Genomic DNA, 24,799 nt, shown 5'->3' with positions numbered 1-24,799 from the left:
AATGAGGGAAAACCAATATTTGATCAATAAATCAATAACTACTTGCCTTGAGTTGCTGAATTTTCAGTGCAGTAGTTGTAGTCCTTGCCCCTATAATATACATATCTTACTTGTCACTAATGCGCTATAATTTTTGAGAAAAATGCAAAAACAGGCACAAAATTGGCCAGGGGTGTAGTACCCCTTAAAAACACTAAACCTAAATTACCAAATCAAGTATTCAATAGATGGAGAATTTTGTTCTGCATATTTACATTTTGATACCTTATTCAGCACGATGCAACTTTATTTCCCCAAATTTTACCAATTTGAATGTAAAAAGAGAATTTCAAAAGTGACAAAATATACATAGACTTTTTTCAGAAACACGCTAATTATGAGCATGGGGAGTGAGTGTTATCTGTCACGCTGTAATGAGCCGGTCACAATAGCCAGTCAGACCCCCAAGGCGGAAATATTCCAAATTTATCACTTTTGAAATGATCTTGTTTTTCATTCATAATGGTATAACTTGGATAAATAAAGTCGCATCATGCCGAATCAGGCACCAAAATACGCAGCATAAAGGTATCCATCTAGTGATTACTTGATTTGGCAATTAGGTTTGATCTTTTTAAGATATTGCTTTTGTTTTAAAAGGGCATTTTGTGATCCACAGCATCATCCCCCCACTTTTCTCAAAAAAAGTTCAGATTTTTATATCACTGGAAACCTCTGGTTACATAATGTTTATGTACAATAAATATCTTGCAGATTAATTCGTTTAGCAAAAATATTGTGACATTTGAATTTCGTTCATGGTGCACCAGAACGAAATTACCACACATTGTCTATGGAGCAGTGTAATGCACATAATCATAATTTTAGGAATAAGCTTATTTCGTGGATATCTACTGAAAATGTCATAAAAAGAGGATGCTAGGATCATGAAATAGGGCTTACTCCTTTAAGTGTATGGATATACTTTGTGTGTGAAGATATTATAGTTATCCATGATATAAAAGGAATGTTATAAAGTAGCCTAGAAATGTAATCATCCTTGATATCAAAGGAAAGTATATCAATGAAGGAAATGTTACAAGTAGTATAGTTGTAAAATTTTGACTCAACATCCATGCACTGTTTGCGAGACTGTTTATTAATAAATATATAGAAAGACAAAATCTGCAGAGTTGAAAATGTTTGTTTTGAAAGTGAATGTGAGTTTCAGTAACACCTACAGTTGTCATGTGTGTGGCACTTTGCAAAAGTTCATCCTGCATGTACATGTATTAACCCCAGACAAAATAATGAAATTGGAAGCAATGATTTGCGTCTTTGTCAGACGTTCAACAGATTTATTTGCAATAAGTATGTAACACAAAACCTGGACTTATTAGCAAAACGATATTTAGATTTACAAAGGACCCTGATGACCTATCAAAAATCACCACCCCAGTGACCTATACAGTAAGGGCTTATAAATATCTTAAAATAAACAAGAATATTTTAGAGGACCTAGATGAAACCTATCTTAAGTCACCACCCTCGTGACCCCTACAGAGGGAGCTGAATAATATCTTGTTAATAGAAAATATAAATATAAAATAAGGAATATTTAATATAGCACCCCAGATGACCTATCTGAAATCACATCCCCAGTGAACTACAAAAAGGGAGATTATAAATATCCAAACAAAGAGCACAGCCAGTAATATAAAATGATATGGGCTGAAACCTTTAACAATATTTGTGCATGCAAAATATATAATATATATTCCTGTAAGATGGTTTCCAGGAATCGTACATTCATATATATAGGGGAAATCCCTGACAGGTTAAAATGGATACTTGATCCATACTAAAATGTCTACATACTTTAATTTGTGTGCATTTCTTATCCATACTTAAATAGATATATGTTTCAAATTAGAAAATCTCTGCCAGCGGATTTTAAATTTGTTTAAATTGATGCTAATGCTTTAGCATTGCTCACTTCAAATGACATGGTTAGACATGTGTGTATTTTTAATCAACTACAGCTATCTCGTCCTTTTCTTTTAAATTTTTGTTTGAAAAGCTATAACATATGAGATAACATTTAACTATATGCTTATTAGCCCAAGGAGAGAGATTCCGCCGAGATGTACATTTTACACAATGAAGTTCAACTATCCGCAGGAAGTTCTTGATTGATATAGCAAAGGAAGGCACCTATCAAGAGTTTCATGATTTGAGCAATTTACCGCTCTCAAAAGGAATTAGACGACTGCACCAAACCAATCATCAAATCATGAATATCGTGACCCAATCTTTGCTGTATCAATTACGTTAGAATTGCTTCTTTAACTTTAACATAGAAACTTAAAATTTTCTTTATAAATTTTTCCGCACCACCACTACTATACTCTCAATATGAAAAATTGCAAAGGGAGTGGTGGGTGGGAAAGAAAATTTTTTAAACACAACCAAGTCTTGTTGAATCTGACAAAATAATGACGAAACAAGAAATGATCGGAACGCAAAACATCGCCTGTGTACCACGTGACTTGGCAACAGTACACAAATTCACACAATAGGCCTTACCAACGGGCCGGACCACAGCATTTATTCTGCAGGGGTTAAATTGGTTTTCAATTGATGGGATTGAAAACTTTATTATATATTAAAAAAAACACCATGACATATAGTTGGCATCTGAAAACACTATCATGACATCATAAAATTAACAGAAAAGAAGAAGCCTTTGGATAGAATTAGCATCTTACCCCCCCCCACCCCCCCCCCAGGGTTGGCACTAGAATATGAAAGTGACATATCTGTGCCCAAGTTATAAGTTGGATGAATTGCCGACAATGTAGGCCTACTTATCGAGGGTTGAGAGCCAGAAAGCCTTAAATCACAAAAGATACCTTTGTGAGTTACGGCTTTCTGGTTCTCAACCCTCATTATGAAGAATGCTAAAAGAATGTTTGTTTTCATGTTTTGCCATTACTATGCATGATTGCCACCTGACCCTCATAAGACCCAAATGAAACAAAATTTATTATACACCTGGACATTTAAAGCAGGGAAAGAAGGTAAAATAAGACAAAAATGGTTGCTTCACAAAACGTTTTCGACATCATTTGCAAAAGGTTATAAAAGGTTGTCAGAAAACGTTTAAATGTCGGGTTATATAAAGGGTATATTAAGAGTATAAAAACGTTTTCATAACCTTAAAAAACATTTTTTGATAATCTACTGCTCAGCAAACAAAAATGATTTATAGAAAACGTTTAAATTCGGGTTATATAAAGGGTATAAAAACGTTTTAATAACATTCCAAAAACATTCTTGAAAACTTGATACAAAACATTCTAAACAGAATGTTATTTTGGGGTTGAAAAAATATTTTGCGAAAAATGTTTGCCCAAAATATTTTCAATAACGCTTTAAAAACGTTTCATGACCTTTATATAACCCGACATTTAAATGTTATTAAAAGGTTTGGAAAAAAACATTTTAAGAACATTTCTGTGTTTCCTGGGTTCATCAAATATTTTAACATAATGTTATTTAAGTATTGACACAATATTTGGCAAAAATGTTTGCAAAAATAGTTTACAATAACATTTTTTGAAAACATTTAAAAATATTGTTGTAGTGTGTTTTCATACAAAACGTTTTAAAACGTTATCATGACCTTTATATAACCCGACATTTTAATGTTATTAAAACGTTTTTACCTAAACCAAAAGCCAAAATATAACTTATTTAAAACGCGTTTTTAAAACGTTTTTGTGTTTGCTGGGTTATATAGTTGTACTACTTGATTGACCCATTATGCTATAGTTTGAAAAATAGGAAAAAAAGAAAATAACAATTAACCCAAGGTTTGAAAATTCCATCATTTATACAATCCAGTGACATTATTAACAATACTGAGCAAAATTCCAAGGGGGACAAAGACATCTCATTGTGTGGTGCCATTGGGGGAAAAGGTGGCAAAGCTCAATAATAAGAGCCCTGGGGAGGGTAAAATTGGGGTGGGGTGGGGTCAAAATGTTTTGGTCAGCCAATGGGATGGGGGGGGGATTTTTGGCAAGCTGAGAGGGGGCAAGTAATTTTTGGCACACATTCATGGAGCACCTTTTAAATAAAACATTGTAAAAAGGCTCAGGAAAATAGTACAAAAAAATATGCAAATTTTCCTGCTCCTTGCGCTCGCAATATAATATCTAGACCATTTGTGACACGATCTGGTCCATGGGGGCCAAAGGAGGCATTTTTAAAAATTGAGTTACTGTAATTATTATACATTTTTAATATATATACAATAGGCTATCATTTACTGAAATCACCAAAGGTCTAGCATACTTGGTTATGGAGTTTTTTATGTCTATTTTCTTATGTTATTCTATTGTTTTTTACGCCATATTTGTCCTTTATCTCAGTTTCAAATTTGCTGCCTTTGGCCCCCCTGGACCAGATCATGTCACATTTAGGGTTTGCAAATTGGGATCCCAAAAAACTGGCATGTGCAAAGGGGGGGGGATAAAGATTTGTTGGCAGGCCGAGGGGGGGCTTTGGAAATTTTACCTCCCACCCCATAAATAATACCCCATAAAATCACAAAACCAAAATCTACGAGGGGGTATCAAAAAGTTTTAGAAACCACCCAGAAGTGAAAGAGCTATATCAATGAAATTTTGTCAGTGCAATCACTGGTCCTTATGTACACTATGGATACAAAAATGGTCTCATAAGTATGTTTACTTTTTTTACAGGCGACGCTAGATGCTAATAACCTGCTGCCCCAGTTACTGCGCATAAACTGCAAGATTGAGAAAATTGAGGCAAGCAGCGTTATTAAGATCCTGCATTTGCAGGGTTGCAGTGCCTAGAAAATCGATGATGAAATGAAAGTTATCTTCGGTGGTGATTGTGATATTGTCACTGTTGCTTTTTGGAAAATGAATTTTTATTTCATCGCAGATTTTTTGGGCACTGTAACCCTTAAAATGGAACTTAATCATGCTGCATGCCTCAATTTTCTCCATTTTGCTGGTTATGCGGTTACATAGGCAGGTACTGACATCTAGCGCCTGTAAAAAAAGTAAACATTCTTATGAGACCATTTTTGCATCATAGTGTACATAAGGACCAGTGATTTCTAAAACTTTTTGATACCCCCTCGTATAATGGAAGTTCAGCCATAAAAGTTCAGGTCATATTCAATCAAGATTTCTCCTGTGGAATTTGGTTGAGTGCATATGACTTTTGAGTGATTTGTTCCATGATTTGGGCTCATTAGTTGGCAACACTGGTCATACATCTCTTGTGGTTTTCTCTTTAAAAACCACAGTTTAATCAATACTTGTCAGGGTATTCTTACATTATTCAACCATTTGTGATTCAACAATACAAACTAAATACAGAGCTGTTTACTGAGACTTTATACTTCTTATTGTATTGATGTTGAGATACATGGGGTTGCAATACATTGACTGCATGTAGAAAAGTTTCTTGTGTGGTATTCTGTAAATTATATTTATACATGCATTGACTTGTGTACTGAGTTATCTGTACAGGTTTAAGAGTTGCATCTGAGAGTGCCCAAAGCTGAGTCTTTCTCAGGTTGCATCAAGAATATAAAGCTCTATCTTTGACTTAATACTGCATGTGAGCTTCAGAATTCTTCAAAAGGTAAGTAATCAGTTTGCTTGTCATTTTAGGCAGTCATTTTTACTACATGTATAAATGAATGCATGTTCACTGGCCAGCAACCCGGGGATTAATTCTCTTCACACTGGTGTTGACTGCAGATGACAAGTTTCAACAAGATTTTAAAAATTTCATAATTGTAAATTTTTATGACCATATTTGGAATAAGCAGGAAAAATGCATTAAAATGAGTACAAACAAGCCTACTATTGGTTCAGTAATTCTTAAGATAGCTCTTGATATTTTGAGAAAATATTTCAAAACTTCACAACTTTTTCTGTTGAAGCGCATGGCTAGCACGCAGGGCATTAAAGTTGTAATCATCCGCATGAATTGACTTTCAAAAATAACCCTAAGCTAAGATGTCAAAATATTTGTCAAACTAACCATAAACAAGGATTTTACTGAAATAAAAGCACCCTAAAGTGGTTTGAAATTTGCCCCTAAACAAGGATAGACAGAGTGAAATGTTTTAAAATAGCTCAAAACCACTTTGTGCTGAATCACTTTATAAATATCATAATATTATGTCACCCATCATGGCTTTTAATTGGGTAAATAAGGGACAGATCGTTATTTATGGCAGGGGGAATGGGCATTTTGGAAAAAATATCGACAAAAAATTTTGCGTTCCCCGCGGCCCCTCGCGTCAACTCAAAATTTTCGCTTTCCCCCTTGTTTTCATAATTTTCTCCATTTAAAATTTAACAATCCCTCCTCCTGGTTCAACTACAAATTTCAGGTTCCCCCATTTTCCCATTCCCCCCTCTGTCATAAATAATGATCACTCCCTAACTGCCCTTCGTCTAAAATGAGTGTTTTGAGACCCTAATCGTGGATCTTGTACGGAACCATATGTTGCTCTTCAAAACTGCTCGAAATCTGTCTTTTCTTTCATGCGGATGTTGTGCCGCCCCCGGCCAACAACAAACAACTCTGATTGAATGGTTTGAAAATCCCATGAATGTTGATGTGAACATTTTTGATAAAATTGTGGAAACTTTGTTTGAAACAAATAAAGTGACAAAATTTGCATACAACATTTTAAAGACTCAGGATACAATGTAGACCAGAAAATACAGAGGTTTATTGGATTGACACTTTGGGAGCTGAAGAGGAAATTGATTGGACATCCATTCATGAAAATAATTTTAAATGTACCATCGAAACACACCTCAGGGCTTTTTACTTTAAAGTTTTTCATAGAACTATCTGCACAAATAATTTCCTTTATAAAATTGGTAGAACAGATTCGCCTTTGTGTTTCTTTTGTAAGAAATCAAATGAATCTTTAGCTCACATATTCTGTGAGTGCGATTGTGTGTCTCCTTTGTGGAACAAACTTACAACTCTATTTTATAATAAAACTGGTGAAAATTTTATTTTTTCTAATTTTGAAAAATGTTTGGGACCGATACCACTAGTACAAAGCATTACACATGTTTGAACTTTTGTATTCTCTGTCTCAAGTTTTATGTTTACAGGTGTAAGTTTCAACAAATTATTCCAAATTTTCAAGCCTTTTTAAATTTGGTCAAAACTAAGTTTAAAACTGAATATAAAATTGCAGAAAAAAATGGTAAATTGGGAAAACACTTTAAAAAATTTTCATTTGACATCTCTGGAGAGTGAATATCAATTTAGTATTATTCATTTTGCTTTTTTACTTTTGTTTTTCCTGATTTTACTACTCCCATTTATTTTTCATGCTACACATATTCATGTAATCAGCCAGCCTGCATTATGTTGACTGTATTATTCACCATGTTCCATGTTTATGTGCCCATTTTTGCCCATTTATACAGCTAGTAGTTACATGTATACAAGTAATCAAGAATACCATCATGCATGTTGTCTTTGTCCTCTGTCTTTGTCTCTTTTGTCTCTCTCTGTACCTGTTGCTTTTATAAGTATGGATTTTAATATTAAAAGTATAAAAATTAATGTGATTGTAAATTTATATAAATGTAATTGTTCATGATCGTTGGGAACTGGTGGTTCTTTGTGTATATTTTTCTCCCTCCACCAGTTCCAAGCACAGGGAATAAAAAAAACCAAAAAAAAACCAGTTAAACATTTCATATAGGGAGGAGTATGTATGTATATAATGCATACCATGTAATAAAATTTTTAAAAATCTCTTCATATATTCACATAACAGGCTAATCACAGACGTTTAATGGGAAGACACCAACAATGCCATCCAGAAGCAAGACATCATCTGTGTGTAGGTACTGTAACCAGAGGTTTATTGCTAATACACCACGGTTCTTATCCCACCTACGTCATCATAAGATGCGTTTCAACTCATATTGGTATAACAATCCTAGACTTCCACCAAAGGCAGGGTGTGCTAAATGGAAACCAATGATCATCAATGTTAAAGGACACCTGATCAAAAAGACTGTGATAAAGACTAACAAGAAGAGACATAGTGATATTAAGTCACATAGATGCAGATATTGTGACAAAGTCTTCACTCAGGCTGGTGGCAGGAAACGACATGAAATGGTGCACACAGGTGAAAAACCATACAAATGCAGATATTGTGACAAGTGCTTCTACAGGACTGATCACAAGAAGGAACATGAATTAGGACATACAAGTGAAAATCCCCACAAGTGCAAATATTGTGACAAGTGCTTTAGCCAGGCTGGTAACAAGAAACAACATGAAATGACACATACTGGTGAAAAACCACACAAATGCTCTTATTGCAACAAGTGCTTTAGCACTACTAGTGACAAAAAGAAACATGAAACGATGCATACTGGTGATAAACCATTCAAATGCAGGTATTGTGATATGCGCTTCAGCCGGATTGGTAACAAGAAAACACATGAATCGATACATACAGATGATAAACCACACAAATGTACATTTTGTGACAAGTGCTTCAGACTCGCCAGTGATAAGAAGCGACATGAAATGACACATACAGGCGAAAAACCTCATGTTTGTAGATTTTGTGACAAATGCTTTAGTCATGTTCATTCCAAAAACTATCATGAAATGACACATACAGGTGATAAACCACACAAATGTAAATATTGTGACAAGGGCTTTAGTCGGGCTTCTGAGATAAAACGACATGAAAGGATACACACATCAGGCAATAAGTCACACAAATGTGGGTATTGTGACAAATGCTTCAGCAATACTAGTGACAAAAAACAGCATGAAATGATACATACCGGAGATAAACCGCATAAATGCAGTTATTGTGACAAGGCTTTCATCAAGAATAGCGTCAAGAAACGTCATGAAATGATACATACAGGTGAAAAACCTCATAAATGCGGATATTGTGACAAGTCTTTCAGAGACACTGGTGCTAAGAAACGTCATGAAATGATGCACACAGGTGGTAAACCACTTAAATGCAGCTACTGTGACAAGTGCTTTTGCTTGCCTGCTGCGAGAAAACTACATGAATTGATACATACTGGTGACAAACCACATAAGTGCAAGTATTGTGACAAATGCTTCCGCCAAGCTATTCACAAGAACCGCCACGAAATGACACATACCGGAGATAAACCGCACAAATGTAGTTATTGTGACAAGTGCTTCAGCTATGCTGATACCTTGAAAAAACATGAAATGACACACACAGGTGAAAAACCTCATAAATGCAGCTATTGTGACAAGTATTTCAATGACATTAGCGGTAAGAAACATCATGAAATGACACATACAGGTGAGAAACCCTACAAATGCAGATATTGCAACAAGTGCTTCAACTCTAGTTACAAGAAATTACATGAAATGATACACACAGGTGAGAAACCGCACAAATGCAAATATTGCGACAGGTGCTTCATCCAGATTGGTGACAAGAAGCGGCATGAAATGACACATACAGTTTTGAAAAAATAAGGCCCCAAAAGGGATGCTTGTTTGCAATTAACTGTTCAGTTCATGATGCATACAGTTTTGAAAAAAAAATCAAATACAAAGGCCCAAAAGGGGTGTTAAAGTTTTCTTTGTTTGTAACTGTTTAGTTCACGAGGCATGCAGTTTTGAACAACATTACAATAAAGGCCCAAAAGGGGTGCAAAGTTTTGTTTTTAACTGTATAGCCATCCATGATATCAAAGGAAATGTTATGAAGTAGTATATAGTTATATAGTCATCCATGATATCAAAGGAAATGTTATAAAGTAGTATAGTCATCCCTGATATCAAAGGAAATGTTAATGAGTAGTGTAGCCATCCATGATATCAAAGGAAATGTTAATGAGTAGTGTAGCCATCCATGATATCAAAGGAAATGTTATGAAGTAGTAAAGCCATCCATGATATCAAAGGAAATGTTATGAAGTAGTATATAGTCATCCATGATATCAAAGGAAATGTTATAAAGTAGTATAGCCATCCATGATATCAAAGGAAATGTTATAAAGTATTAATAGTCATCCATGATATCAAAGGAAATGTTATAAAGTAGTATACATGTATAGTCATCCATGATATGAAAGGAAGTAGAATAAAGTAGTGTAGTTATTATTGATTATGATAAGAAATGTAATAAAGTAGTGGGGTAATTTATGATATAAAAACATATATATAAAATAGTATCAATGATAAAGGAAATGTTATAAAGTAGTATAGTCAACCATGATATCAAGGAAATGTTATAAGGGACCATTCATAAATACTTGTCAGGGGGGCTGATGCAAAAAGGGGGCCCTGAAAATTTTTGACCCTCCTAAGAAGGGGGAGCATGAAAAAAATGACCACAAATTTTCCTGGGAAAATTGAGTTTATATGCTTTTCTATGGGGTTGACCTTTGATCTGTAAAGGGGGGCCTCGAAAAATTTTCACAATAATTTTTGTTGGCATCAGGCCCCCCTAACAAGTATTTGTGAATGGTCCTTAAAGTAGTATAGTCAACCATGATATCAAGGAAATGTTATAAAGTAGTATAGTCAACCATGATATCAAAGGATATGTTACAAAGTAGTATAGTCATCCATGATATCAAGGAAATGTTATAAAGTAGTATAGTCAACCATGATATAAATGAAATGTTATAAAATACATGTATACTGCACACAAAAAGTATCCATACACTGAAAACAAAAGCAATGTGTCTTAAAAACACAACCTAAATTACCAAATGAAGTATTCAATATAATAATACCGGGTAGATCTTAGAATTTTGTTCTACATATTTTCATTTTGATACCTTATTCAGTACGATGTGACTTTATTTTCAAAATATTACCAATTCAAATGTAAAAAGAGAAAATTTCAAAAGTGACAAAATACATGTTTCTCTCAAAACTTGCTAAGGCCTAAAAAAATTGTTTGATTGGTGTAACATTAAAAAAAATTAGGGTCAGTCGGGCGGCATTGAAAAAAAATTTTACACACATTTTAAGCTGTAAATTGCTATTTTTTCTCTCTTTTTTAAGTTTTAAAAAAAAATTTGCAAAAAGTATGAAAAAAAAAGTCTATAGGTTCAGACCCATTTTTAGGGTCTGTCGGGTTACGCCAATCCAACAATTTGGCTTTTAGGTCTAATTATGAGCCCAGTGAGTGAGCGTTAATATCTGGCATGCCCGGCTGTCACGCTGTAATGAGCCTGTCACAATACCTGGTCAGAATCCCCTGAACATGCTGAAGGATGAAATATCCCAAATTTGTCATTTTTTGAAATGCTCTCGTTTTTCATTCATATTGGTATAACTTGGAGAAATAAAAGTCGCATCATGCCGCATCAGGTACCAAAATACGCAGAATAAATGTATCCATCTATTGATTACTTGATTTGGCAATTTAGGTTTGATCTTTTTAAGATATTGCTTTTGTTAAGTGTATGGATATACCTGGTGTGTGCAGATTATAGTTATCCATGATATAAAAGGAATATTATAAAGTAGCCTACTAGCCTAGAAATGTAAGGCCAAGTAAAAATAAAAACATGTTTCTCGTCCGGTTTTTAAAAATTAGGAGGATGAGGGCTTTTTATTTTCTATTTTTATTGGAAAACGACGCTAAATACCTGTATTTGGCACCATATTTTGGGTATTTGACATACAGATTGATATCTGTGAAAAAGGAGGAGGCCCTTTTTATTTTATTGTTTTGAGAGTTAGACCCCTCTAGTGATCCCAAAACTCTTCGTAGATGATGTATTATGCATTTACAAAGCCGTAAAATAAGTTTCAACTTCTGAAACATCTTTTTCAACAAGTTATAACTGAAAGTTTACGAAATAAAAAGAAATTTGAAAAATCTTCAAAAAAGGAGGAGGGCACGGACGAGAAACATGTATTTTTTTTACTCGGCCTAATCATCCTTGATATCAAAGGAAAGTATATCAATGAAGGAAATGTTACATACAAGAATAAAGTAGTATAGTAAATGTGAATTTTGACTCAACATCCATGCACTGTTTGCGAGACGGTTTATTAATAAATAGAAAGACAAAATCTGCAGAGTTGAAAATGTGAGCTTCTTCTTCCAGTTGGATTGGCACCAACACAGTTGTCATGTGTGTGGCACTATGCAAAAGTTCATTCTGCATATTATTTATATAAAAAAAAACTAAAAACACCATGACATATATTTGGCACCTGAAAACGCTATCATGACATCATGACTAGAAATTTAACAAAAAAAGTATTTTAGTAGTCATGGGGAAAACTTCCATGCAGATAAAGGGACACTTCTTTGCAGGATCTAATTGTAGAGAGAATCAGCATCTTACCCCCCGCCCCTGGAGGGGTTAAAGCACTTGAATATGAAAGTGACATACCTGTGCCCAAGTTGTAAGGTGGATGAATTGCAGACAATGTACCCGGGGGGGAGGGCACTCACATAAATGGTCTGTACGCATGCGTGACCAAAACAAGTAAAAGGGGGTGTTTTTTTTAAGGCAAGGCAAGTTACGCGTGTGATGCATTTAGGGTCTAAAAACACCGATTTTCAAGAATAAGGGTAGTTTTCTGAATCTGAACAACTTGTTTAGGGTACCTTTCAAATTTTTGGTAAATTACGAGTCCAAAAAGGGCATTTTTTACTAGCCAAAAACTCATTAGGGGGTAAATTCTATATTCAATTATCTTATTAAGGGCTAAATTTATGGGTAGGGTAAAACTTCGTTTAGGGGTGTTTGAAAAAATTTGGTCACGCATGCGTACACTGTCATATTTGAGTGATCCCCCCGTGACAATGTACGCCTACTTATCGAGGGTTGAGAGCCAGAAAGCCTTACCTTTCTGGTTCTCAACCCTCGTTATGAAGAATGCTAAAAAAAGGATGTTTGTTTTCACATTTAATACTATGCATGATTGCCACCTGACCCTCATAAGACCCTAATAAAACAAAATTTATTATACACCTGGACATTTAAAACAGGGAAAGGTAAAATCAAGACAAAAATGGTTCTTGTCCTACTTGATTGAATACTGTAGTTTGAAAAATAGGAAAAAAAAATTAAAATACCAACCCAGGGTTTGAAAAGGGGGCGGGGGACAATTTTTGGCAAGCTGAGAGGGGAGAAAGCAATTTTTGGCACACATTCATGGGGCACCTTTTAAATAAAACGTAAAAAGGCTTAGGAAAACAGTACAAAAACGCTTAAATATGCCAATTTTCCTGCTCCTTGCACTCGCAATATAATATTTAAACCATGTAGGGTTTGCAAATTGAGATCCCAAAAAACTGGCATGTGCAAAGGGGGGGGGTAAAGATTTGTTGGCAGGCCAAGGTGGGGGGGGGGGCAAGCGATTTTTTTGGCAGGGCATTTGGAAATTTTACCCGCTCATAATTATTGCACAACCCCTAAATCCAAACAAATACTCAATAAATCGCCAAAGCAACATCTATTATAAGGCCTATGAAATGAAATTATTAGTTTCCCATCACCCGCCTGCACCACCTTCAATTTGACAAAACTTTCATTTTTTTTCATACAAAAGTCAATTATCTGAAAATTGATTTTGGAAATAATCAAAATTGAAACTCTCAAAATGTCTGACATCCCCTGCTGATCATAATTTTTATTAATTGTGGTTGTAGGGTAGAGGAAGTGGTAAATAATGGAAATTTAAGGATTACCTCATCATGTTTCTAGTGATTACAAAAATTGCAAATTTCTTTTCAGTTTAATAAAAACAAATTCAAATCGTTTCTCAATCTGTTGCAAAATGTCTGTAATGATGATAATTATAAGAATTAATACCGGTTTTGAGATGGTCTCCCATCAACAATATAATAGCCATATAAATGAAAGTTTTGACAATAATTAAATTATCCAAAATAATGAATAATGAAATCATGACCTCATATTTCACTGAAAAAAATGTGACAGGAAACCAATCATTTCATTTCATTAGCCTAATGGAAGTTCAGCCACAAAAGTTCAGATCATATTCAATCAAGTGTTCTCCTGTGGAATTTGGTTGGGTGCATGATTTTTGAGTGATTTGTTCCATAATTTGGGCTCATCATTTGGCAACACTGGTCATACATCTCTTGTGGTTTTAGAGCCCAGCTGATCTGACAGTTAATCAATACTACTAGACTAATACTTGTCAGGGCATTCTTACATTATTCAACTATCTGTGATTCAACAATACCAGGAAAGTTCAACTTTCCTGAACAATACAGAGCTGTTCACTGATACTTTTATTGTATTGATGTTACATGTGGTTGAAATACATTGACTGCATGCATGTAGAAAATTTTCTTGTGTGATTCTGTTATAATATGCATGTACTGACTTGTGCACTGAGCTATCCGAGTTGCATCTGAAACTTTCCTAGTCTGAGACTAGTCTCTCTCAGGTTGCATCAAGAATAGGCTACAGAGAGCTATATAATACAGAGTTCTTTAAAAGGTAAGTACATCAATTTGCTTGTTATTTTAGGCAATCGTTTATACTATCAATGAATGCATGTCGACTGGCCAGCAACCGGGGAGGGGGAGGGGCACTCATGTATTAAAGTTGTAATTATCCGTATGAATTGACTTTCAAAAATTACCCTGAGCTAGGATGTCGAAATATTTGTCAAACTAACCCTAAACAGGATTTTACTGAAATAAAAGCACCCTAAAGTGAGGAATTGGTTTGAAATTTGCCCCTAAACAAGGATAGACAGAGGGAAATGTTTTAAAATAGCTCAAAACCACTCTTTTGTGCTGAATCACTTTATAAATATGTCCCCTATCATGGCTTTTAATTGGGTAAATAACTATCATTCTTCTACATGTAGTAAAATGACTGTTTTGAGACCTAATCGTGGATCTTGTTCCAGTGTTGTAGTCCTCGAGTACTGTCCTCGGCCTCGAGGACTCCTCGAGGACAGGTTTTGAAGTCCTTGGTCCTCGGACATGTAGTCCTTGGCCTCCGACGTGTAGTCCTTGGCCTTGGCCTCGGACCTAAAGTCCTTGGTCCTCGACAACAAGGTCCCGACAAGGACAGGCAAATCAGCAAAAATGCAGGCAAATGTTTAAAGAGTGAAAAGGTACAATCTGCTGTTTAGTTATAAATTCAAACTTTTTAGAGAAACATGACAATGATAGCTTTTTATTGTACCTGATTGAATTACAAAATAGTTTCTCAATATTTTGGTGCACTCTTTAACTATCATCTTTGCTCTTTGCAAAACATGCACATGTAAGCCAAATATGTGGTTTTATATTAAAATTCCACTCAACCTGTCAGCCAATCATGATATGATTTGATTCCTAAAATAGGAATATCGAATAGACACAAAAGGTTCTTTAGATATTTTAAGAAACTCATTGGGCACTACTGTAGGACATGTTTCGATTACCGGGTAACTGTGATTAAATGAATTTCATCTATTTTGATTAATCTCGTCAGCTACATTTTGCTGCATTTGATCTTAAGATAGATCAGTGCCCATTTTAGGCTGTATTGTTGCACATAATTATACCATATAACTGTCTAGCTTTTGACATCAAAATGGTATGCGGATCAAATACATAAAAAAGTGTTATATTGTAATCTTCACTACTTGTCTAGATAAGGGAACAACCCAAAAGTTTGATGAAGTCCTATTAACGAAAGTTCTTCCATTAGGGAGGGAGGGGGGTCGAAAAGTTAGATTACGTTTTTAAAGTTGTTAAAACATCGGTCGAAGTTGATCTTTTTTTAAGGATTTAATATAGTTTTAAAATTTTGGTGTTTTCTAAAGTAAGCCTACGATATTGAAATTTTACAGTGGTTGCTTCAAAATGATTTTAAATCAATATAGTGTGCACTGTGCAGTACTCGCAACCTGTAACTTGTAAGTTAATTTTCTAAACAGCTGTACCGCACACGGGACCGCACTTTGATTCTTTTTTATTTGAAAATCCAGTATGTCCTAATTTTTTTTTTGTGACAAAAAAGGTACGAAGAAAATATATTAAAATAAAATAGAATATTTGTTTCTTCCATAAACGTGATCAATATCCTAGCATTGTCACACCCCCATCCACCATAGCGACGGCACTGTATCCTATGAATTCAGGTTGGATTTGTCGATATTTGACACTTGCGTTAGAGGGGAGGGTGGAGGCGGTTAGTGTTCTAGCGAAAGGACTTTCGTTTGTAGGACTTCATCAAACTTTCGGGTTGTTCCCTAAGACTAAGAAACAAATCGATATAATGAACAAGTTTGAAAATACAACATACTTGGGTTTTGTTGGTTGAAACTAGGATAAAGAGCCCATTTTAGTTCTATAAATAGGCTTACTGTGCAGCATTATTTAAAGTGCATATAAAATTGTCTTATGTTGACGACAATATGACTCCCGATCGGGCGTGGTTTAGTATATGGTTCATTATTATGAAAGTCCTTGGTCCTTGGCCTTGGCCTCGGAGACAAAAGTCCTTGGCCTCGGAGGGTTGTCCTTGGCCTCGGACACCATGTCCTTGGCCTTGGCCTCGGACACCAAGTCCTTGGCCTTGGCCTCGGACATGAGGTCCTCGACTACAACACTGTCTTGTTCAGAACCGCATGTTGCTTTTCAAAACTGCTTGAAATCTGTCTTTTCTTTCATGTGGATGTTGTGCCCCACAGCCAACAACAAACAGTTAATGTTTCATATAGGGAGGGGTATGTATGTATATAATGCATACCATGTAATAAAATTTTTTTAAATCTTTTCATATTCACATAACAGGCTAATCACAGAGATGTCAACCTGCAGAAACGAAATGTCATTCAATTCAATTCAATTCAAATTTTATTTATACACGGAAAGGCCCAGATCAGCCCTTGAGCTGGTCTTCCCTGGGGCCGTGTTTTACAACAAGTATAAACAACGATATAATATCAAAAAAATAAGTACATATACAATGTGAAATTAAAAAAGATATACATACAAGCAGTAGGAAAAATAAGTAATGCAAAATAACTAGGTAAAATTTAAATCATAATCACTGAATAACAGTCTTTTGAAGGAAGCAAGACTTACAGAGGACTGTGCTGAAGATGACAAATTATTCCACATAGTAGCACCTCTGTAAGAAAGACTACGCTTCTTATAGTTATTTGAAGGAAAAGGAATATTAACATTTCTTGGATTGCGCCTGAGGTCGTATTTATATTCCTTTTCCGTAAATAACTTACATATATTTTCAGGAAGTATATTGTTTGTCACTTTATACATAAATTCAGCAAGATGGATATTTCTAATCTTATCAAGAGATAACCATTTAAGTTGTTCCAGAACTTCAGCTCCTGGGGTATCCCAAGGAACATTACAAATATATCTAGCAGCTCTTGCTTGTAATCTTTGAAGCTTAATAGAATCATTTTTGCTACAATTGCCCCAAATTACATCACAATAGTTGAAGTGTGGTGCAACAATAGAGTTATAGATAATTTTAAGGGTACTTTCAGAGACAAAATATTTAGCCCTTCTGATCATTGAGATATTTCTTGCAGATTTTTTACAAACATTTTCCATATGATCATGCCAATTTAAATTACAATCAATTATTACGCCTAGATGAGTGCTGGAGTAAACCTGACTTATAGCATTACCATTTATATGTACATTTAAACTATTGTGATTAATTTTACTTAGTCGCTATGGGTGAACCCATCATCATAAATTTAGTTTTATTCTCATTCAGACTCAGTTTATTATTGTCTAGCCATAATTTGATACTCGACAGATCATTATTTAAGCTATTTACAATATCAATGTCATTTTTTTCAGAGCAGTAAATTATAGTGTCATCAGCATACATACTGATTTGAGAAAAGTGAAGACAATTAGGCAAGTCATTAATAAATAGAATGAAAAGGAGTGGTCCTAGGATTGAACCCTGAGGAACACCATAATTGATAGAATCAAAGTTAGAAAGTGTACCATTTACAAAAGTAGCTTGAGTACGATTAGAGAGATAACTTTTGAACCATCCAATACTGTATTTGCTAACTCCAAAATTTTTCAGTTTTTGAATCAGAATATTGTGATTTACAGTGTCAAATGCCTTTCTTAAGTCAATTAAAGCAATGCCAATTATATTACCATCATTAATAGCACCATACCAGTCTTCAGTTATGGAAGCAAGTGAAGTTGAGGTAGAATGTAGAGGTCGGAAACCAGACTGATTGGGAGAAATAAGACTATGAGAATTTAAATAAGTGTAAAACTGATCAACAATGGCTCTTTCAATAATTTTTGATACAACAGACAAAATGGAAATGGGCCTATAATTATTTGGATCACAATGCTGACCACTTTTAAAAATAGGTGTGACTTTGGCTTTTTTCCAATTTGTAGGAAAAGTACATGACATAATAGAATAATTAATAATGTGAGTTAATATTGGTGCAATAACATGTGCTCCTGCTTTCAATAATTTGGCAGAAATCTCATCAAGACCGGTTGCCTTATTGGTAGGAATATTACATAATTGTTTGAGTACATAGTCAACTGTAACTGGGATAATATCAAAAGACATTACATTATTTACATTATCATCACAACCATTATTATATTTACAAGTATCATTTCTACCAAGTTCAGCAGCAAGATTAGAACCAATAGATGTGAAAAATTTATTGAGTTCATTAGAGATTTCTTTGTTATTGCTAACCTCACCATCTTTGGTTTTAATGCAATTGATTTTTGAATATGATTTCTTGTGCTGGTACTGCAACCAGACGTTTAATGGGAAGGCACCAACAATGCCATCCAGAGGCAAGACATCATCTGTGTGTAGGTATTGCAACCAGAGGTTTACTGCTAACACACCACGGTTCTTATCCCACATACGTCATCATAAGATGCATTTCAACTCATATTGGTATAATAATCCTAGTCTTCGTCAAAGGAGAGGGTGGGCTAAACGAAAACCAACGACCATTGATGTTAAGGGGCTAATCAGAAAGGCTGTAATAAAGACTAACAAGAAAAGACATAGTGATATAACTCCAAAAGATTTGAAACTGGAAGATGGTGATATTAAATCACATAGATGTAGATATTGTGACAAGGTCTTCACTCAGGCTGGTGGCAGGAATCGACATGAAATGATACATACAGGTGACAAACCCTACAAATGCAGATATTGTGACAAGTGCTTCTACAGGACTGATTACAAGAACGAACACGAATTAGGACATACAAGTGAAAACCCCCACAAGTGCAGATATTGTGACAAGTGCTTTAGCCATGCTGCTAACAAGAAACAACATGAAATGACACATACTGGGGAAAAACCACACAAATGCTCCTATTGCAACAAGTTCTTCAGCACTACTAGTGACAAAAAGAAACATGAAACGATGCATACTGGTGATAAACCATTCAAATGCAGGTATTGTGATATGCGCTTCAGCCGGATTGGTAACAAGAAATCACATGAAATGATACATACAGATGATAAACCACACAAATGCACATTTTGTGACAAGTGCTTCAGACTGGCTAGTATGAAGAAACAACATGAAATGACACATACAGGCGAAACACCTCATGTTTGTAGATTTTGTGACAAATGCTTTAATCATGTTCATGCCAAAAACTATCATGAAATGACACATACTGGTGATAAACCACACAAATGTAAATATTGTGACAAGGGCTTTAGTCGGTCTTCTGAAAAATATAGACATGAAAGGATACACACATCATGCAATAAGTCACACAAATGTGCATATTGTGACAAATGCTTCAGCGATATTAGTCACAAAAGACGTCATGAAATGACACATACCGGAGATAAACCACACAAATGTAGTTATTGTGACAAGTGCTTCACCCAGGCTAATAACAAGAAAAAACATGAAATGATACATACAGGTGAAAAACCTCAGAAATGCAGATATTGTGACAAATCTTTCAAAGATCCTGGCGCAACGAAACGTCATGAAATGACGATGCACACAGGTGGTAAACCACTTAAATGCGGATACTGTGATAAGTGCTTTTGCCGGTCTTCTGACAGGAAACTACATGAAATGACACATACTGGTGAGAAACCACATAAGTGCAAGTATTGTGACAAGTGCTTCCGCCAAGCTATTCACAAGAACCGCCACGAAATGACACATACCGGAGATAAACCGCACAAATGTAGTTATTGTGACAAGTGCTTCAGCTATGCTGATACCTTGAAAAAACATGAAATGACACACACAGGTGAAAAACCCCATAAATGCAGATATTGTGAGAAGTCTTTCATTTACACTAATGCTAAGAAAGATCATGAAAGGACACATACAGGTGAGAAACCATTCAAATGCAAATATTGCAACAAGTGCTTTAGCTCCAGATACAAGAAACTACATGAAATGATACACACAGGTGAGAAACCGCATAAATGTAGGTATTGTGACAAGTGCTTCATCCAGACTGGTGACAAGAAACGGCATGAAATGACACATACAGTTTTGAAAAAATAAGGCCCAAAAGGGATGCTTGTTTGTTCATGATGCATACAGTTTTGAAAAAAAAAATACAACGGGCCAAAAGGGGTGTTAAAGTTTTGTTTTTAACTGTTTATTATATAGCTGATGAGGCATACAGTTACAGAAAGGGGTGCAAAGTTTTATTTTTAACTGTTCAGTCATGATGCATCGAGTTTTGAAAAAAAAATCACAATAACGACCCAAAAGGGGTGCTTGTTTTTAATTATCTGTTCAGTTCATGATGCATACAGTTCAATAAAATATCAAATATAAAGGCCCAAAAGGGGTGTTAAAGTTTTGTTTTTAACTGTTCAGTTCATGACACATACATGATACAGTTTTGACAAAATCACAATAAAGGCCCAAAGGGAGTGCAAAGTTTTATTTTTTTAACTGTTCAATTCATTTTGCATTTGCGATGTAAATAGGTTGTGCTCAGGGCAGTTCTTTTTCTTCTTTTACTTATTACCACTGATTTCAAGGGAGGTCAGTGGTTCGGTATTTTCACATGAAGTAAATAAGTCAGTGTCTTAGATTGGAAATGTGAGAGTAATAATAGTAGTATATTCATCCATGATATCAAGGAAATGGTATAAAGTAGTATGGTATCAATGCAACTGTAATAAAGTATTTTAGTCCTCGATGGTATCAAAGGAAATGTAATAAAGTAGTACATAGATATCCATGATATAAAAGGAAATGTAATAAAGTAGTACATAGTCATCCATGATATCAAAGGAAATGTGATAAAGTAGTATACTGAGTCCTCCGTGGTATCAAAGGAAATGTTATAAAGTAGTATATAGTCATCCATGATATCAAAGGAAATGATATAAAGTAGTATAGTCATCCATGATATCTAATGAAATGTTGTAAAGTAGTATACTGAGTCCTCCGTGGTATCAAAGGACATGTTATAAAGTAGTATAGTTATCCATGATATCAAAAGAAATGTTATAAAGTAGTATAGTCATCCATGATATCAAAGGAAATGTAATAAAGTAGTATACTGAGTCCTCCGTGGTATCAAAGGAAATGTTATAAAGTAGTATATAGTCATCCATGATATCAAAGGAAATGTTATAAAGTGGTATAGTCATCCATGATATCAAAGGAAATGTAATAAAGTAGTATACCGAGTCCTCCGTGGTATCAAAGGAAATGTTATAAAGTAGTATATAGTCATCCATGATATCAAAGGAAATGATATAAAGTAGTATAGTCATCCATGATATCTAATGAAATGTTGTAAAGTAGTATACTGAGTCCTCCGTGGTATCAAAGGACATGTTATAAAGTAGTATAGTTATCCATGATATCAAAAGAAATGTTATAAAGTAGTATAGTCATCCATGATATCAAAGGAAATGTAATAAAGTAGTATACTGAGTCCTCCGTGGTATCAAAGGAAATGTTATAAAGTAGTATATAGTCATCCATGATATCAAAGGAAATGTTATAAAGTAGTATAGTCATCCATGATATCAAAGGAAATGTAATAAAGTAGTATACTGAGTCCTCCGTGGTATCAAAGGAAATGTTATAAAGTAGTATATAGTCATCCATGATATCAAAGGAAATGTTATAAAGTAGTGTAGTCATCCATGATATCAAAGGAAATGTTATTGAGTAGTATAGTCATCCATGATATCAAAGGAAATGTTATAAAGTAGTATAGTCATCCATGATATCAAAGGAAATGTTATTGAGTAGTATAGTCATCAATGATATCGAAGGAAAGGTAATAAGGTAAGCTGACAATATTATTTATAAGGTTTCCTGCAGTAGAACGGACGCGCCGCATCTATTGTTTTTTATACCGCAGGCCGCCGACACAATTAGTTGTTATCAGCTAATCTGTTTTATCACCGAAAAGTGTGAGACTGATCAATAAACACCACCGCATCAACTCAATACGAAGCCTACCGCGTAAGCTTCCAGCACCGATCTATTTACATAGGCCTACCTAAAGTCACTGATTTGAAACTCTTATCTTAAAGCATGTTTATATTGTTAATTAACATATAACTGGTAGGGGAAATGGCCTGGCGTGGTTGAAGCTTTTGGATTATAGCTTTTTCAAAGCCGATTGGGAGCCATTCTGGAAATAGGACTTATTTTAAAATCGCTGGTAAATTGGTAAAAATGGTTTAACCATAGACCCTGGGTATAACCTAGAAAGGTTTTCGATTTCAACACACCAATAAATGAGGCTAATAGTAACATAATTATAACATTCCTCATGGTAATGTTACATGGGTTATAGAACTGTTTTTGTACCGCGACAACTTCAGATAACTGTCCTGAAAACATCAGTCGCTCGTCGCATGCAATACACGGCATGACGGCAATCCACTTTTCCGCATTAAAATATCTGCACTATCGCCTCGTGTTTTCATACACCCCACTGCACGTCTTGAATTGGCAATCTTTCCCAGTTTCGCGTTATTTCTAGAAAGGAGGGTGCAAGCATTCCCCATATATTTTTTTCACGATATCAGAATCAGAAGTTATGCTGAAAGGCATAGTCCATTATAATCAATCTTCCCAAGAGAGAAAAAATCTGATTTTTATATAATTTTTATATGAGCTTAAACTCCTAAAAATGTACTTATTAAAAATTTTAATAGTATATTTAAAAAACGCTCGCACAGAGTCGGGTTTCGCCTTTACATGATAAATGAAAACATTGGGCGATCTAAAACATGCTTCAAAGTCTTACTTTTTTAATCTAGTCGTATCAATTTCATGTATATGATCAACCAAGCTTCATTAATAAAAATAAGTATAGTCCTGACGCTTGTGACAATGTACAGTATTTCAAATTCAAATTTTCCATTTCGTAGGTTGTCATGATCTGTTTGCCGATACACCTCCTGATTGAATCGCCGCCCCAATTAACATTGTTTGAGCATTCAATAGAATAATGAGATAATCTGTTAATTCTGTTTACCACTAAAGTGTGTGAATTGTTCTCGATTGAGCTCGGACGGGCGCGTGGTTAGGACTCTGTGTTAATTGCGAGATTAAATCAATTGCATGGGATTTGGCAGTTCACACATCGGATTTGGCAGCCGTGTTTACAACTCTATCCTAATTGCCAGATTAAATCAATTACATGGGATATGGCAGTTCACACATCGGATTTGGCAGCCACAAGTCAATAATATTATAATAATCTGCATTGCATTTGCCACTTCGATTTTCGTTTAGTGCCGGCCAGTTAGGGCCTACTAAAATAGGGCCTACTAGTGCCGCCCGTAAAGCAAAAATCACTAGCTACCGATACCATCAACAATAGCTGGTTAATACTGTAACAGTAAACAGTTATATTCATCCATTATCACACATTCACACACACTCCCTAGATGTTTATAGTTATATTGACCCATGATTTAAACCAGCGTAAACAATGAACATTGTTTATTCAATGTGCACTAGTGCAGAAGTCTCGTCGATACTGCGGTGTACATGACTGGTGCCACTACTATTAGTGACCATTGATTTTATCGGAAATCTCAAGAGGTGCTAATTGCTACTTACAGAAGTGTGAAAAAATGGGATGAGGTACGCCCCATTTGCGGGATCCCGCTAAAAACTGCAGTGCGACTGGGTAGGCTTTATAAATAATATTGTCAGCTTACCTAAAGTAGTATAGTCATCCATGATATCAAAGGAAGTGTAATAAAGCAGTATAATCATTTATTGATATCAAAGGAAATGTGATAAAGTAGTGGGTAATTTATGATGTAAAAAAATATAAAGTAGTATCAATGATAAAGGAAATGTTACAAAGTAGTAAAGTCAACCAAAATATCAAGGAAATAAACTGAGCTCAAAAAGAAACTTATAATTTTTCACAAGGTCATATCTTGAAATCCTGTCTATCAAATTCTACCAACATTACAGACAGGTTTACTTCAATACTCTACTCTTAACACATGTCAGTAACCACGCAGTTATCCAACTGACACAACAGCAAAATGCACTGACATTCACAGCCCAGCACTGTTTCATGAAAAAAGTGCATGAAAAGCAGAAAGCAGAAAGCAGCACCGTTTTATCATCTGTGCAAGGATCTTGTGTGCATTCTCACAGATTTTTTTGTGCTGGGTGCCAAATGTTGGGCTGTGAAAGTGGAGGAAGTCCAGGAAGCTGTCCCATGACAGTGCATTTTGCTGTTGTGTCAGTTGGACAAACGCTTGGTTACTGACATTTG

At 35.0% G+C, this 24,799-nt stretch overlaps 1 protein-coding gene and 1 long non-coding RNA gene across 2 annotated transcripts in view; one reads left to right on the top strand and one right to left on the bottom strand.

Annotated features, from left to right (window-relative positions):
• LOC140168177 (uncharacterized) overlaps window positions 1–24,799 on the bottom strand; it is a 156,340-nt gene that overhangs the window by 65,036 nt on the left and 66,505 nt on the right. The window lies entirely within an intron of this gene.
• Window positions 5,399–22,882, top strand: LOC140168711 (uncharacterized). The gene is made up of 3 exons (XM_072192121.1): window positions 5,399–5,667; window positions 7,847–9,549; window positions 18,598–22,882. The coding sequence occupies exons 2-3, from the start codon at window positions 7,882–7,884 to the stop codon at window positions 20,572–20,574; spliced, it is 3,645 nt and encodes a 1,214-aa protein (XP_072048222.1). The 5' UTR covers window positions 5,399–5,667; window positions 7,847–7,881; the 3' UTR covers window positions 20,575–22,882.

Source organism: Amphiura filiformis, chromosome 13, assembly GCF_039555335.1.
Source record: "Amphiura filiformis chromosome 13, Afil_fr2py, whole genome shotgun sequence".
Lineage (NCBI taxonomy): Eukaryota > Metazoa > Echinodermata > Ophiuroidea > Amphilepidida > Amphiuridae > Amphiura > Amphiura filiformis.
Note: the sequence above shows the minus strand (reverse complement) of the source record. Positions and strands in the feature narration are given on the sequence as shown.

Coding starts and splice junctions, on each gene's coding strand:
- LOC140168711 (XM_072192121.1), top strand. CDS start 7,882: ATGCCATCCAGAAGCAAGACATCATCTGTGTGTAGGTACTGTAACCAG. Junction 9,550..18,597: donor GGCATGAAATGACACATACA/GTTTTGAAAAAA, acceptor TTGAGTACATAG/TCAACTGTAACTGGGATAAT.